General features: G+C 45.5%; 1 protein-coding gene across 3 annotated transcripts in view; it reads right to left on the bottom strand.

Annotated features, from left to right (window-relative positions):
* Nucleotides 1-14,640, bottom strand: part of RHOT1 (ras homolog family member T1) — a 671,689-nt gene extending 657,049 nt beyond the window's left edge. For 2 of the 3 annotated variants that reach the window (XM_086930894.1, XM_086930895.1), the window contains exon 1: nt 14,309-14,604. In XM_086930894.1, coding sequence (XP_086787020.1) covers nt 14,309-14,345 — 37 coding nt within the window. In that variant the 5' untranslated portion in view covers nt 14,346-14,604. Of the gene's footprint in view, nt 1-14,308 lie in introns of all 3 variants that reach the window. The other variant, XM_086930896.1, reaches the window with a different exon arrangement.
* Between the last annotated feature and the right edge of the window lie 1,804 nt (nt 14,641-16,444).

Genomic DNA, 16,444 nt, shown 5'->3' with positions numbered 1-16,444 from the left:
GGGTGAGTGCAGAGTGAGTGCAGAGTGACAGTGAGTGCAGAGTGACAGTGAGTGCAGAGTGAGAGTGAGTGCAGAGTGAGAGTGAGTGCAGAGTGAGTGCAGAGTGACAGTGAGTGCAGAGTTAGTGCAGCGTGACAGTGAGTGCAGTGACAGTGAGTGCAGAGTGACAGTGAGTGCAGAGTGACAGTGAGTGCAGAGTGACAGTGAGTGCAGAGTGACAGTGAGTGCAGAGTGACAGTGAGTGCATAGTGACAGTGAGTGCAGAGTGACAGTGAGTGCAGAGTGCGTGCAGAGTGACAGTGAGTGCAGAGTGACAGTGAGTGCAGAGTGACAGTGAGTGCAGAGTGACAGTGAGTGCAGAGTGACAGTGAGTGCTGAGTGACAGTGAGTGCTGAGTGACAGTGAGTGCTGAGTGACAGTGAGTACAGTGACAGTGAGTGCAGCGTGCGTGCAGAAACAGTGAGTGCAGAGTGCGTGCAGAGTGACAGTGAGTGCAGAGTGACAGTGAGTGCAGAGTGACAGTGAGTGCAGAGTGACAGTGAGTGCAGAGTGACAGTGAGTGCAGAGTGACAGTGAGTGCAGAGTGACAGTGAGTGCAGGGTGACAGTGAGTGCAGGGTGACAGTGAGTGCAGGGTGACAGTGAGTGCAGGGTGACAGTGAGTGCAGGGTGAGTGCAGAGTGAGTGCAGAGTGACAGTGAGTGCAGTGACAGCGAGTGCAGAGTGACAGTGAGTGCAGAGTGACCGTGAGTGCAGAGTGACAGTGAGTGCAGAGTGACAGTGAGTGCAGGGTGAGTGCAGAGTGAGTGCAGAGTGACAGTGAGTGCAGAGTGACAGTGAGTGCAGAGTGACAGTGAGTGCAGAGTGACAGTGAGTGCAGAGTGACAGTGAGTGCAGAGTGACAGTGAGTGCAGAGTGACAGTGAGTGCAGAGTGACAGTGAGTGCAGGGTGAGTGCAGAGTTAGTGCAGAGTGACAGTGAGTGCAGTGACAGTGAGTGCAGAGTGACAGTGAGTGCAGAGTGACAGTGAGTGCAGAGTGACAGTGAGTGCAGAGTGACAGTGAGTGCAGAGTGCGTGCAGAGTGACAGTGAGTGCAGAGTGACAGTGAGTGCAGAGTGACAGTGAGTGCAGAGTGACAGTGAGTGCAGAGTGACAGTGAGTGCAGAGTGACAGTGAGTGCAGAGTGACAGTGAGTGCAGAGTGACAGTGAGTGCTGAGTGACAGTGAGTGCAGTGACAGTGAGTGCAGAGTGCGTGCAGAAACAGTGAGTGCAGAGTGCGTGCAGAGTGACAGTGAGTGCAGAGTGACAGTGAGTGCAGAGTGACAGTGAGTGCAGAGTGACATTGAGTGCAGGGTGAGTGCAGGGTGCGTGCAGAGTGACAGTGAGTGCAGAGTGACTGCAGAGTGACAGTGAGTGCAGAGTGACAGTGAGTGCAGGGTGACAGTGAGTGCAGGGTGACAGTGAGTGCAGGGTGACAGTGAGTGCAGGGTGACAGTGAGTGCAGAGTGCGTGCAGAGTGACAGTGAGTGCAGAGTGACAGTGAGTGCAGAGTGACTGAGTGCAGAGTGACAGTGAGTGCAGAGTGACAGTGAGTGCAGAGTGACAGTGAGTGCAGAGTGCGTGCAGAGTGACAGTGAGTGCAGAGTGACAGTGAGTGCAGAGTGACAGTGAGTGCAGAGTGACAGTGAGTGCAGAGTGACAGTGAGTGCAGAGTGACAGTGAGTGCAGAGTGACAGTGAGTGCTGAGTGACAGTGAGTGCTGAGTGACAGTGAGTGCTGAGTGACAGTGAGTGCTGAGTGACAGTGAGTACAGTGACAGTGAGTGCAGAGTGCGTGCAGAAACAGTGAGTGCAGAGTGCGTGCAGAGTGACAGTGAGTGCAGAGTGACAGTGAGTGCAGAGTGACAGTGAGTGCAGAGTGACAGTGAGTGCAGAGTGACAGTGAGTGCAGAGTGACAGTGAGTGCAGAGTGACAGTGAGTGCAGAGTGACAGTGAGTGCAGGGTGACAGTGAGTGCAGGGTGACAGTGAGTGCAGGGTGACAGTGAGTGCAGGGTGACAGTGAGTGCAGGGTGACAGTGAGTGCAGGGTGAGTGCAGAGTGAGTGCAGAGTGACAGTGAGTGCAGTGACAGCGAGTGCAGAGTGACAGTGAGTGCAGAGTGACAGTGAGTGCAGAGTGACAGTGAGTGCAGAGTGACAGTGAGTGCAGAGTGACAGTGAGTGCAGGGTGAGTGCAGGGTGAGTGCAGAGTGACAGTGAGTGCAGAGTGACAGTGAGTGCAGAGTGACAGTGAGTGCAGAGTGACAGTGAGTGCAGAGTGACAGTGAGTGCAGAGTGACAGTGAGTGCAGAGTGACAGTGAGTGCAGGGTGAGTGCAGAGTTAGTGCAGAGTGACAGTGAGTGCAGTGACAGTGAGTGCAGAGTGACAGTGAGTGCAGAGTGACAGTGAGTGCAGAGTGACAGTGAGTGCAGAGTGACAGTGAGTGCAGAGTGACAGTGAGTGCAGAGTGCGTGCAGAGTGACAGTGAGTGCAGAGTGACAGTGAGTGCAGAGTGACAGTGAGTGCAGAGTGACAGTGAGTGCAGTGACAGTGAGTGCAGAGTGCGTGCAGAAACAGTGAGTGCAGAGTGCGTGCAGAGTGACAGTGAGTGCAGAGTGACAGTGAGTGCAGAGTGACAGTGAGTGCAGAGTGACAATGAGTGCAGGGTGAGTGCAGGGTGCGTGCAGAGTGACAGTGAGTGCAGAGTGACTGCAGAGTGACAGTGAGTGCAGAGTGACAGTGAGTGCAGAGTGACAGTGAGTGCAGAGTGACAGTGAGTGCAGGGTGACAGTGAGTGCAGGGTGACAGTGAGTGCAGGGTGACAGTGAGTGCAGGGTGACAGTGAGTGCAGAGTGCGTGCAGAGTGACAGTGAGTGCAGAGTGACAGTGAGTGCAGAGTGACAGTGAGTGCAGAGTGACAGTGAGTGCAGAGTGACAGTGAGTGCAGAGTGACAGTGAGTGCAGAGTGCGTGCAGAGTGACAGTGAGTGCAGAGTGACAGTGAGTGCAGAGTGACAGTGAGTGCAGAGTGACAGTGAGTGCAGAGTGACAGTGAGTGCTGAGTGACAGTGAGTGCAGGGTGAGTGCAGAGTGACAGTGAGTGCAGAGTGACAGTGAGTGCAGAGTGAGAGTGAGTGCAGAGTGACAGTGAGTGCAGGGTGAGTGCAGAGTTAGTGCAGAGTGACAGTGAGTGCAGTGACAGTGAGTGCAGAGTGACAGTGAGTGCAGAGTGACAGTGAGTGCAGAGTGACAGTGAGTGCAGAGTGACAGTGAGTGCAGAGTGACAGTGCGTGCAGAGTGACAGTGCGTGCAGAGTGACAGTGAGTGCAGAGTGACAGTGAGTGCAGAGTGACAGTGAGTGCAGAGTGACAGTGAGTGCAGAGTGCGTGCAGAAACAGTGAGTGCAGAGTGCGTGCAGAGTGACAGTGAGTGCAGAGTGACAGTGAGTGCAGAGTGCGTGCAGAAACAGTGAGTGCAGAGTGCGTGCAGAGTGACAGTGAGTGCAGAGTGACAGTGAGTGCAGAGTGACAGTGAGTGCAGGGTGAGTGCAGAGTGAGTGCAGAGTGACTGCAGAGTGACAGTGAGTGCAGAGTGACAGTGAGTGCAGAGTGACAGTGAGTGCAGGGTGAGTGCAGAGTGCAGGGTGAGTGCAGAGTGCAGGGTGAGTGCAGAGTGCGTGCAGAGTGACAGTGAGTGCAGAGTGACAGTGAGTGCAGAGTGACAGTGAGTGCAGAGTGACAGTGAGTGCAGAGTGACAGTGAGTGCAGAGTGACAGTGAGTGCAGAGTGACAGTGAGTGCAGAGTGCGTGCAGAGTGACAGTGCGTGCAGAGTGACAGTGAGTGCAGAGTGACAGTGAGTGCAGAGTGACAGTGAGTGCAGAGTGACAGTGAGTGCAGAGTGACAGTGAGTGCAGAGTGACAGTGAGTGCAGAGTGCGTGCAGAGTGACAGTGAGTGCAGAGTGACAGTGAGTGCAGAGTGCGTGCAGAAACAGTGAGTGCAGAGTGCGTGCAGAGTGACAGTGAGTGCAGAGTGACAGTGAGTGCAGAGTGACAGTGAGTGCAGAGTGACAGTGAGTGCAGGGTGAGTGCAGAGTGAGTGCAGAGTGACTGCAGAGTGACAGTGCGTGCAGAGTGACAGTGAGTGCAGAGTGACAGTGAGTGCAGAGTGACAGTGAGTGCAGGGTGAGTGCAGAGTGCGTGCAGAGTGACAGTGAGTGCAGAGTGACAGTGAGTGCAGAGTGACAGTGAGTGCAGAGTGACAGTGAGTGCAGAGTGACAGTGAGTGCAGAGTGACAGTGAGTGCAGAGTGACAGTGAGTGCAGAGTGACAGTGAGTGCAGAGTGCGTGCAGAGTGACAGTGAGTGCAGAGTGACAGTGAGTGCAGAGTGACAGTGAGTGCAGAGTGACAGTGAGTGCAGAGTGACAGTGAGTGCAGAGTGACAGTGAGTGCAGAGTGCGTGCAGAGTGACAGTGAGTGCAGAGTGACAGTGAGTGCAGAGTGACAGTGAGTGCAGAGTGAGTGCAGAGTGACAGTGAGTGCAGAGTGACAGTGAGTGCAGAGTGACAGTGAGTGCAGAGTGACAGTGAGTGCAGAGTGACAGTGAGTGCAGAGTGACAGTGAGTGCAGAGTGACAGTGAGTGCAGAGTGACAGTGAGTGCAGAGTGACCTGAGTGCAGAGCGTGTGCAGAGTGACAGTGAGTGCAGAGTGCGTGCAGAGTGACAGTGAGTGCAGAGTGACAGTGAGTGCAGAGTGACAGTGAGTGCAGAGTGACAGTGAGTACAGTCACTCAGCACCACCACATTATCACTCAGAACCACCACAGCATCACTCAGACCCACCACAGTACCACTCAGCATCACTCAGCATCACTCAGCACCACCACAGCACCACCACAGCACCACCACAGCACCACCATAGCAACACCATAGCAACACTCAGCACCACCACAGCATCACTCAGCATCACCACAGCCCCATTCAGCACCACCACAGCATCACTCAGCACCACCACAGCACAAATATGTTCTCTCAATGTTTCAAGCTTTATTACAAATGTCACAAAAAGATGTTAATATTTCACTTCTGTTCTTGGATTTCGTTACAATAAAATACACTGAACATAATCTTCACAAAAGTTATTTACAAAAGTTTAAGCTATTGCCATTATAAATTACAATCACTTTTATTAAGTATTAAAAAAAAATAAAAGCCATTGTTATTTGTAATATCAATACATCTAAGTCACGTAAATACAAATGTTGCATTACAAATGCTATAGGTGTCACATTTGCGAAAGTTATAACTATTGGCATTGTAAATGACAAAGCTATTAATTTAGCTATTTTCAAAACCAACACGTAAATGAACATTTGGTGAATTACCATTAAAATATTTGACTTTTTTACTAAGATATTATTGTACTCTTTTATGCAAACAAAATTTAGATACTGCATAAATAACTTTAATAAAACATATTTTATATGTAGCTTTTTATGTAAAAAAAACTATAGCAGAAAGCAAAAAACAATTGCCATTTACAATGCTAATAGCTCAAACTTAAATAATGCGAGACCTATTGCATTGCAAATGCTTGTTTGTAATAGCAATACATGCAAATCACTTAAATACAACACATATTGCATTACAAATGCTATAGGTGTCACATTTGCAAAAGTTAGAACTATTGGCATTGTAAATGACAAAGCTATTAATTTCGCTATTTTAAAAACTAACACATACATAAAAAAATTGTCATTTACAATACCAATAGCTCAAACTTTCCTAATGCGAGACCTATTGCATTGCAAATGCTTGTTTTATATTGATCTGGGCTCTGTGCAGGGTCTAGTCTGTGCTCCTATTCAGAACAACATGCGTTTCTGTGTATGAGTGTTAAATGTATCTGTCTATTGGCCTAGACTGAAGTTTTAAGGCTCCATATTTGAAAAGTCAATAGGTACGACTTCCCAGAAATGGAACCTTAAAATGTTCAAATGTAACATCCACACAGAAAAAGGTTTCTACACTACTTTGTGCCAATACTCTTATTTTTCTCTCTAATATGAAAGCCAATGTTATTTACTCAGACAGCCAACTGTAACCATACATTGAATTAAAGAGGTGAAAAATAATGTCATGCAGTCAGAGGAGGCCGTTTGGAGAATCAGAGGACACAAATAATACTTGAATTTTCAAAGCTCAAACACAAAAGAATCAGAAAACAAAGTTTTACTGCCGACAGGTAACGAGGAAAACGAGAGAACAACTGAATCTACCCCACGATGGGAAATGTCCACAACACTTACGCAAATAATCATAAGGGTCAGATGTCATGCAAAAATGCATGAAGACTATAAGACTAAGTGACAAAATGTATGACAAGAATGAGAACAATTGTAGAACAGATTCATTTTCTAAACAATGAAACAAAATGACATGGAAAAAAGCAACATAATTAATTACGCAGTATCTTGTTGGCACCAACAAATGGCACAGTATACAAAGAGTTGCAATAGTTTAGTAGAAGTCCGAAACAAAAGTACATTATATAAAGATAAACACAGTAACATAATGCAGTAAACTAACAAACACCGACGTTTAACCTATGGATTCTTAGCCCGTCAACTTATCCCTATCTCATGTACTTGAAACTGGCTGTTACCTTAAAAAGGACCTCAAGAACGCCAATGCCAATGTTATGCTGTTATTGCTGGGTGGTTGACTATGCACGTGCTGGGATTTTGTGGACTTAGAAGGTATTTCGTTTTTTCCCTCTAAAGTTTAGAGGGAAAAAACGAAATACCTTCTAAGTTCACAAAATCCCAGCACGTGCATAGTCAACCACCCAGCAATAACAGCATAACATTGGCGTTCTTGAGGTCCTTTTGCTCACCTTACAGGGTGACTGGCATATGGTGACTCAGGAAAAGGGTACTGCTAGCTGCCTGAAGTAAAGAGATTAGATGATCTCATGAAGACATTACTTTGGTCAGTATCATTAATTTGCTCTTATATTCTCCGACGTGCCTTTAAAGCATGGAAAGGTCACAAAGCTCATCGCTGTAACTGGGGTGGAAACTAGCTTGGAATCTCTAGGGTGCATTCAAAAATTACTCTTCAGAGTGGCATGATCAATTTAAGAGAAATTCTAGAACCAAGGTTAAACACATACCAGCTTAAGAAGCCATAGGGTGTAACCCATGTGGCTGTTTTGCAGATCAAGTTAATGAGATTATGCCAATGAAAAGTTACTGATGGCTGCCTTGAACTGCATGAGCATGAATCCATGCAATGGTAGCAAAGTATGTACAGGACGAATCTGCAGGACACAATTTTATATATACAAATATCAGAATTAAGAACATGTATTTCCTGAGTTACAGCTGTGAATTTAAACCTTTGTGCGTGTGTACATTTGGCCTACGTGCACAAGAATGTGTGTTGCACTCACCTAAGGATTTACAAAGCATAAAGCAAATCTACCCACAAAGGCTGGGATCAGGCCGGAAGTGGTTTCGGAACTGGAATACCTTGTCAGTCTGTGCACATTCATAAACATACATGTTTAAGGATATTAACTAACTTCACTACAGCGCCTTCCACCCGTGGCAAAAGTACACTTTCTTGCAGGGGTGCATGGAAAGAAGTTTCTTCATGTGAGAAATTTTCGTCCCAGTAGAATTTTTTTTTTATAAATGAATGTGCACTTACTCAGCAGATTATTGGATGTGGAATTCACAAATATTGGCTAGGAGTACACATGCAAAGCTGCCACTGTTGCAGGTTTGAGCCCTAATTCTGTAAACGCTTGTGAATTCCTTACAGTCTCAAATCTACACCAATGCAAGTTCATAGACCTGTGGGTGCACCTTTGTGGCGTTCTTTATGAACTGCCCCTCAGTTAATTTTTTGCATGTTGTCCATACGGGTTTTACCCTCTTTTTCCTTTATTTTTTAAATACATTACGTAGGTGAGTAACAACAGCGTGAAATGGATCACCACCACAAGAAAAAGATCAGTCCTTCCAGAACATTACAGTGAGGAGCATGTTGTCGCATGAAGACTATTAAAGGGACTTTGCACGTTACAGTCCTCCAAATATGCTAACAACCCTTCAACTCACATTGCTTCTCCTTCTTCTCTTTCCTTGCCTTATGCTTATCCAAAACACATGCTTTGCTCGTTTCCACCAGCTGGATAGATGTTTGGGGCATGTACTACACCTATTTGCACTACACATTTAAAATCCTTCTTCCTTCACCATTAATCTTTGAATAGTAAAGAGGTGTGTAACACCCTTAGAGACGTTTCCCCCAGCCTGTTGGACAGTTATTCAGACATGGAGGCGGGTGGTTCGGTCCATGGGGTGGTGGGGTATGTTGACCGGCGCCACTCCCCTCTTGCAGAGAACACATCTTCGGCCAGTCTCAGCACTAGTGGGGTTTTGCAGGTGGGGCGATATTGGGATATCCACTCTCTGAGACATTATGCAGGGGTCCACACTTAAATCATTCCAGAGGCTGCAAATGGATTCTGACCTTCACAAGTCGCAGTTTCATCAGTATCTGCAGCTCCAACATGCATTGACCCCCCTCATACAGCATCTTAAGGCACTGCCAGACAGAGTTTCACCCACTGAAAGGTCAGTTGCTGAAGGGGATCTAGGGGCCCACAAACCCAGCAAATTTATTGAACACTCACTACACACTCCAAGACCACTATACACCGGACCCGGGCGGCGTGGGAGGCGGACCGGCCTGCCTTGAAGGATGATGATTGGGCCGAGGCACTAGCGAGTCCCAGGTACGCCACCAACTCTACCAGATATAGAGTTATCTAATTTAAATATCTCCATAGAATATATTACACGTGTCTCCGCCTCTGGAAAATGGGGGCTATTCAGTCCCCACTTGTCTCCGTTGTGGCACAGACAAGGGGTCCTTCCTGCATACGGTGTGGAGTTGCGGGGCATTGCAGCACTTCTGGTCAGGTGATTATGGAGCGATTATAGAGGCAGCTTCCGGGTGAGCCAGTAAATCCACAAAAGCGCTAACTTTTGGCGCATGCGTGGAATAAAAGGCACCATAAGAGAGCTGCGCATGTCATTAGGACAGGCCAGGCAAAATATAGTGCAAGGTCACCAACCAATCACTGGACAAACAAGCATTGAAAATGCAATGGGACTCTGATTTCCCAGAGTCTTATTGCATTTTCAATGGAAGTGCCGGCATTAAAAAAGGCATGAATGGGAGGGGGGGGGGGGGGGGGGGGGGTAGTTGTGATACAAAAATTTACAAATTGCGGGAGGGAACGAGGAGAGACAGGGAAAGAAAACGGTTTTAGTAGTAAAGGGGCTGATAGCCTCAGATGAGGAAAAATGACGCTTTGGCAGTCAGGAGGCAGGACGAAGACGCCAAAAACCAATGAAAATGCACGATTTTTCATTGCAGCCAATCAAATTTATGGCTGGATAGTGGGCAGAGCTTGCCCCAGCTATACTGTATACAGCATCGTTCACCAAGATAGTGCACGCGCTGCCTAGACGAAAACTAAAAAGGCCATGGATCTGTGCATGTCAGCGGAGATTACAGTGTTTCACGCAAGGTGCTGTTCGCAGAAGCATGGGAAGATCTGGGCTACGTGGGCCAAGTACAGAGGCGTCAACTTGTCCTTAATGGTGCAGCCAGTCTCCTGAGACCCTATTGAGAGACTAGTGGTGAATGACTTGCCAGTTTAATGGTCTAATGCTACACAGGCGTAGACAGAAACTCATTCGATGTGTCTATATCATGTTTTTAAAGTATGTAAGGTGCGCGTTTAGGGGGGGGGGGGTGTTTCTAAGGTCTGATGATCCACAGACCTCATGGGTGGGTAATTTACAGTACCTAGAGTTTCTACACTGTGCCTTTTAAAAGAATGTTGCTTGCTGGGCTCGGCCCATCTGGTACCATGTAAAATCAATAACATCTGTTGTTAAAAAAAAGGGGTGCATAACAATTGGAATATCATTCATACTAAAGATTTCTGTCATAAATGTGATTACCATTAACTTATCTGTTTTTAGCATTGACAAATATTTTATTTCTGGATATTTAAAGTAAAGGTACACCATAAAAATGATAAACTGTGGACAGCCTCCTACAGCTCTAACTGGTCCTAAAAAATCTAATCACACTGTCAAGGCAACCTCAGTAGTCCTTTACAGGTCACTGGATGGGTTTCTTTAATGCATGCTACCACAGCTGGTGCAAGTTATGCAGTCTCTTGCCAAGCTCTTAACCACATTATCCACATTAAGGTGCAATTAATTAGATTTTAGCTAAGGTCAGTTGGTCACCCCAAATAGCGCCAATAAACCATACTTTTGCAGTATCTGGATGACGATTTTATTGTTACACTTGGCTTTATATTGAAATCCAGCAGGAATCGCAGGAGCAGCACAGGGAGCATGCAGGGAGAAGAAGACAAAACAGCACTGACAGCTCCTTATCCATAAGAAACACCCTGCAAACTTAGAGGCTTTCGGGGGGGGGGGGTGGGCAATATAGGTAGGCCACCTCTCATATTATGTTCGCAATAACCTGCAAACTTCTCTTGAAATTAGAGAGAATCAGGGAGATCTGTCATGACTTACTAGAATGAATCATCAGAGAATGCAGTAGGTAACCTCACCACTAAGGTTTAAGTTTAAAGGCAATTACCCTGCTAACGTAATCAGCTGCCACTAACTGTTAGTAGTGTTGGAGCTAGGTTACAGTGCTGGTAGCCACCTAGGTCCAAAGGAAAATTCCTTTGAGCTTGAGGGAGAATAGTGAGACTAGCAAATCTTCTGTGACAAGATATATGTCTATTCTGTCCCAGCCAGGTTTACCAAAGTACTTATTTTTTGTGAAAAACACCCAGCAGACATTTTACCTGAGGCGCATGTGATTGGACGTATTACATCAGTTAGTGGCTTTCCTTAAATGGGCAGCCTGGACATCTGGCTTGCCAAAATGTCCTTGTGATGGCCGAACAAAACAATCCACCATCCATCTTATGCTATTTTGCGGCCTATTCAGGGGTATTAGGAGTGGTCTGGTACACCCACTTTTTCTCCCTCATAAGCTCTTCGTGCACCAGGATGCATTCAAATTGGTATGTAAACTAGAGAATGAATTAGTCTGTTATACAGTTTCAACGTATATTACACGTGTTATTGCTAGAAAAAGATAACTAACAGAATCGGATGATTTGAAATATGAAGAATAGAGCTTATAGTACCATGATTTCCCATCTCTGAAATGCATTAGAAATGGTATTTTAGATTATATATTTATGTGTAGATTAAAATAGGATGTACATCGCATCAAGACTATGATTGCATAATTGTATAGATTATCTTGCATAAATGTATTACTTTTTACAAGGTATTTATGTAAAGTTTTTAAGCGGAGTATTTTATCACTGCTTTTATGGTTAATGAATTATTCGAACGAAGATTTAATAATTGTGGTATAACCAAATGATGGTCCAGGTGGATTGACAGTATCAAGATGTTTCCAGTAGGTCAATTTCATTCCTGTTAACATAGCGGACCCTTTTGAGAATTTTGTTGTCGGGGATTTGCCGAGAGTATGTCATTGTCTGTATATAGTTACATTTTGCACTTTATACCCTACATTTGTATCTATTAATATCCCCGTATTGCTTTTACATGTGCTTTTATGGTCAATATTGACCGAATAAAGATATTTTTGAAGTTTTAAATATTCTTATCATCCAACAGAACCTAGCACACACCTGATAAGAAGCATAGAAAATCACTATCAATGCAGAGTAATTGACAGCAGACGGTAACAAGGGTCGCCTGCATGAGAAAACCTACGGGGCTGCTAAAATGAGGAGCAGATGGTCATAAGGAAATGGCAACCAGGACATTCAACCCTACACAACCCCCAAATAAAGTTTCAAACAATTTTTCATATCCAATTGAATCAAATGGAGCAGGAAACAGCTATGCTTACAGGTGGTACTTAATTTTACACAAGGATCCAAAATTCAAGAAAATCCAATGTTGCACTTTGAAATAAGCGGCTGCTAAACTGCAAAATATGCATACATATAATTACATGTGAACTATCAACAGTGTGAAAGCAGAGGAATACTTGATGTTAAATTTTAGTGGCATTCAAACTGTCATGTATTCAGAAACCACAGCGCCTCTTCGATGTAGACAGAATCCCCCTCTAATGCAAATGCCACTTTACGTAGACATTGTGTCACTGTAGTGGAGACACAAAAAGTCCCCTCTTCTGCAGATTCAGTATACAAAGCATCTCTCAGATGGGTTCAACACACCCTCTCCTCTACTAGCACCACAATGCCTCTATAGTGGAGCATCAGAAATATATCCTGTTGAATCTCCATCAGCTAAATTTCCAAAATAACTTTCCCGCTTACAGCTGCAGAGCAGAGACGTTCTTAGGAAAACTTGGCTGATGACGATACAATCAAATATATTCCTGATTTGGGGAAACTATTGGAAATCAATTATCCTTACTGTGATTCGTCGAGGCTGTGAGTGGATAAGGACTTTTTTGGGGTGACATATTCAATAACCCATCCGATTATCTTTTGACAAGTGAGGACCAAAAATTAATTGTATATGAGAAGAATTTCAGAACGATCCATTGGGAGCGGAAGACAGTTTATCTTATCAGAAATTTTGGTTGAGGAAATAGAACACATGTTCTTTCCTTGTATAAGGTGTTGATGAAGCGGGCGTAACCGTGAAACACATTGGCTGCAAATACTGAACTTCAAAAGGTTCTACCTTGTAATAATCAATTAAACTTCAAATTGTACTTTTTAAAAAAAGACCTTTTTAATGATGGATTTGAGACATGAGAATGTATTCTGGCAATAAGGCTTTTAAAGTTGTCAACATAAGTAAATAAATTAAAGTTCCTGCTATATAAAACTTGACAAATAAATAAAGCAAAAATTATGACTTCTGGAAATGTAATGTATGTGTCTTGTAAAGCGCACTGCTGCCCTGAGGCGTCGTGGCGCTGTAGACCGCTGGGGAACCCGTCCTGGCTATCCCTGTGAGATGGTCCCTACTGGGTATCTCCAAGGTGAAACCAGGCATCCCATGCGAATGTGGGGGGCCGTTGTAGAGATGAGGCAAGCTAATGCCCAAAGTTGCCGAGTGTGACCCCCTGGTTAGAGTGGGACAGAGGCGAGACTTATAGAGTCCGCTGACCCTGGTCCACGACCCTGCCGCGTCGGGAATTGAACCCTGGTCCCGGGACGTTCTCCGCTTCCGAGTCTGCCGCCTCTAACCAGTGAGCATGTCTGTTCTTTATTTTGGGGGTAGGATAGTAGGGTCAGCATAACGGACTCAAAATGCCATAATTTTGTGTGCCTCCCTTGTTTGATCTCGCCCAGACAAATGTTTGCTTTCGGTAGACAACAGCCTCTTGCAGGCCACAACAAAAATCTTACAGTGTGCTTAAAGTCCGCCCACTGATTACCACGGGATGGCTTTAGGGACACTCATTTGCTTGCTTTATTCAATGGCTTGCCTTCCTTTTTCACATGTGTACCTTTGTTCCATCCTTTTGCCTTCATTTTGATTGGCTGACTAATCAGAAATAGGGAACTCTTTTTTTCTTTTTCATTCAGCACTTCATGAGAGCACATGTTAGTCTTTGATCCCTGCCTCGGCATTAGCTTTGCCAATGCTTGTATATTCCGGCACAACTCCTCGTATGCGGATATAACCATGCCTTCTTAGTGGCCCTGCCATTGCTCCACTTATGCAATAGACTCTACAGTGACCCACTTATAATGGTCTCCAAAATGATCCGTTTATTTTGGCCTCACAATATCATTACAAAGGTGACACTCCAGTGTCCCTTTTCTGGGTGTAACACAACAGTCCTTCATTTTTGGGTCAACAGAATCCCCTCCTTCTCTGGAGACTGGCTCCACAACGTCATTATATAAGGTCCACAAAGGCCCCCGTCTGTGGGATCCTCCATGCTTCTCTTATCTACACACCATAATGCGCTCTCATGAGAACATTTCACACAGTCCTCCTCTTACGGAGGCTTCTAAAACATTCCGTTTTTACGGGCTCACTGCCTGCCATCAGACGTCAAAACAAGACAGGCATGTGCCATTCACTTACTCACTCACTCACTTGGCAGTTTGTCTAACACCTCCCAGTGCAGTATAACTGGCGGAAAGAACCGGCTTGCTTATAACTGATCAGACTTACGTTCCCCCACCAGGAGAATCCTCACGTCCTTCTTCATGCTGCCAGATGCTGAGGGCTGCCGTGGCTTCTCCTGGGCCGGGTGGTGGCGCCTCCTCAGCCTCTCCGGCTCCCGCCTGCCTAGTGTGGGGAACGGTCTTCCCGACCGGCCACAGGCCCCCAACACGTCCAGGAACTAAGTCTTAAACACTAATGCTTGATGAGAGGTTATTGCCGCCCATATCTGTCCTCAGTTTCTCCCACCACCCGGCTCCAGCTGCAAGAACAGCGAGACTGCGTCTACGGCAAGCACCCAGGGTAAAAAAAGATGTGAACGCGACCGAAAACCCCATGATACTGCGCTTGTCAGAGAAATAAAAGAGGGACGAATTAGTCTCCATCCTTTAAGTACAAGCACTGCAACCTCGAGAGCGACGTACAAATCAAAAGCTCTAAAGATTATGGGCTATGGAAAATTAATAGCCAGCCAAAAAACGGTATTAGGAAGTGGAAGTAGTACGCAAGTAGCAAAAGTGAACGCCTGGCGCAGGACAACGAAGAAGAACGCATAATTTTATTTTTATTTTTTATTTAATGCGATTTTATATAGCGCGAACTTTACCCGAAGGTGTCAGAGCGCGTTACATAAGAACCATTTGCAAAACATAGGGATTTAGGATTACATGCGTTACATAAAAGATACAAACAGAAAAAAATGCAAAAGTACAAGATGTAAAGTCACACAAGGAAGAGATACAAACAGAAAGAAAAATTGCAAATGTACAAATAGTTGAGTCACTCAAGGAAGAGATACAAATGGATATACTCTAAGAGTCACATAGGAATGGTAGAGAGTACAAAGGTCTACTGCATATACTAGTGATTGGAGTTATCTCTATATACATAAGGAAACGTCATATATACGGTACGCTATGAGTTCTGAGAAATGCATAGGAGGGATATCGGAGAGTTTTAGAATAAAAAGGAAAATACTAGGAATTTGCATAGATTTCAACATTTTGAAAGAGGAATATTTTGATATAAAATAAGGGGGGATTTGTATTTCCCTTGATCACTTAGTTTGAAGTGGAAGTCATTTTAGGAAGGAGACTGCTAAAATTAAATACCGTAGTTTTTTACTGAGTAGGGTGTGTTGGCACGTATTAATGTGTTATGTCTTGTATTGTTAGCTACACTGAATACTGTAATTGTTTGTTTCTAGTTTGCCGTTATCTTGAGACTTCATCTAGTAAAGAGCTTGGTAGCTGCTCAAATTCCCCCTCAACCCTCCACCCAATCACAACTGGAAGCCAGGGACCCCATTGCTGCGGCCTACCTAGCCCAGGTACATGTTAATGATCACACCAGGCACACAGCTCGGTATTACAGTCTGTATTATTCAAAGTGTATCCGTTACCTGAACGTACTATGTCAGGAAGTATCTTAAGCACAACCAGTCACTTATGTCACTATTCTACAGAGTGCACTAGGGACCATTCCGCTGTAATTGCGGGTAAGTGTTAAATTTTTTAAAACCGTTTTTATTGCAGGAAACATAGTCCACATCATATTCTTACAACATTCCTTGTCCTCCGACGCTAGTGAGCCTCTCTCATATCCCACGTATTATGTACACAGCCATTAAGCCCACAACCCGGAGGTCGGCCGGCGTCAATCAGTGGATCCCCCTTCTTGATATCCTTTGTATATGGAGTTCTGCTTGCTCGGAGTTCCACATCCCGCTTTTAACATTTTCGCCCCTCCCACCCCTGCTTCCAACCATCCCTCAACCCCCCTCCGCCCCAACTCCCCGCCCCCCCCCCGAGTGCTTTCTCCCTGCGCCTGAGCTCTGCGTTGGTATACATGTATGTGTACTATCAGGAGTGACGAATGTCCTATTGGGAATGTGCTCCCGGTGTGTGTCGGGGGGCTACATCGCTTGATTCAGAGAGTCTCTCCTCCTCCTCCACTGTGCTGTCCCGCAAAGATTGCACTTGCATCTCCCATTCCATGGCCGCCTCCATTGCTTTGTCGTCCGACCTGCGGCGGGCTAACTGGTATCTGAGTGTACTTTCACTCGCTGCCCACTTAAGCATCTCATTAGTCCACCTTCTGGGCGTCGGGCAGTTTTTCGATTTACAGTTTCTTGTCAGTTCTCTT

This window comes from Lissotriton vulgaris, chromosome 7 (genome assembly GCF_964263255.1).
Source record: "Lissotriton vulgaris chromosome 7, aLisVul1.2, whole genome shotgun sequence".
In the NCBI taxonomy this organism is placed as follows: Eukaryota; Metazoa; Chordata; class Amphibia; order Caudata; family Salamandridae; genus Lissotriton; species Lissotriton vulgaris.
Note: the sequence above shows the minus strand (reverse complement) of the source record. Positions and strands in the feature narration are given on the sequence as shown.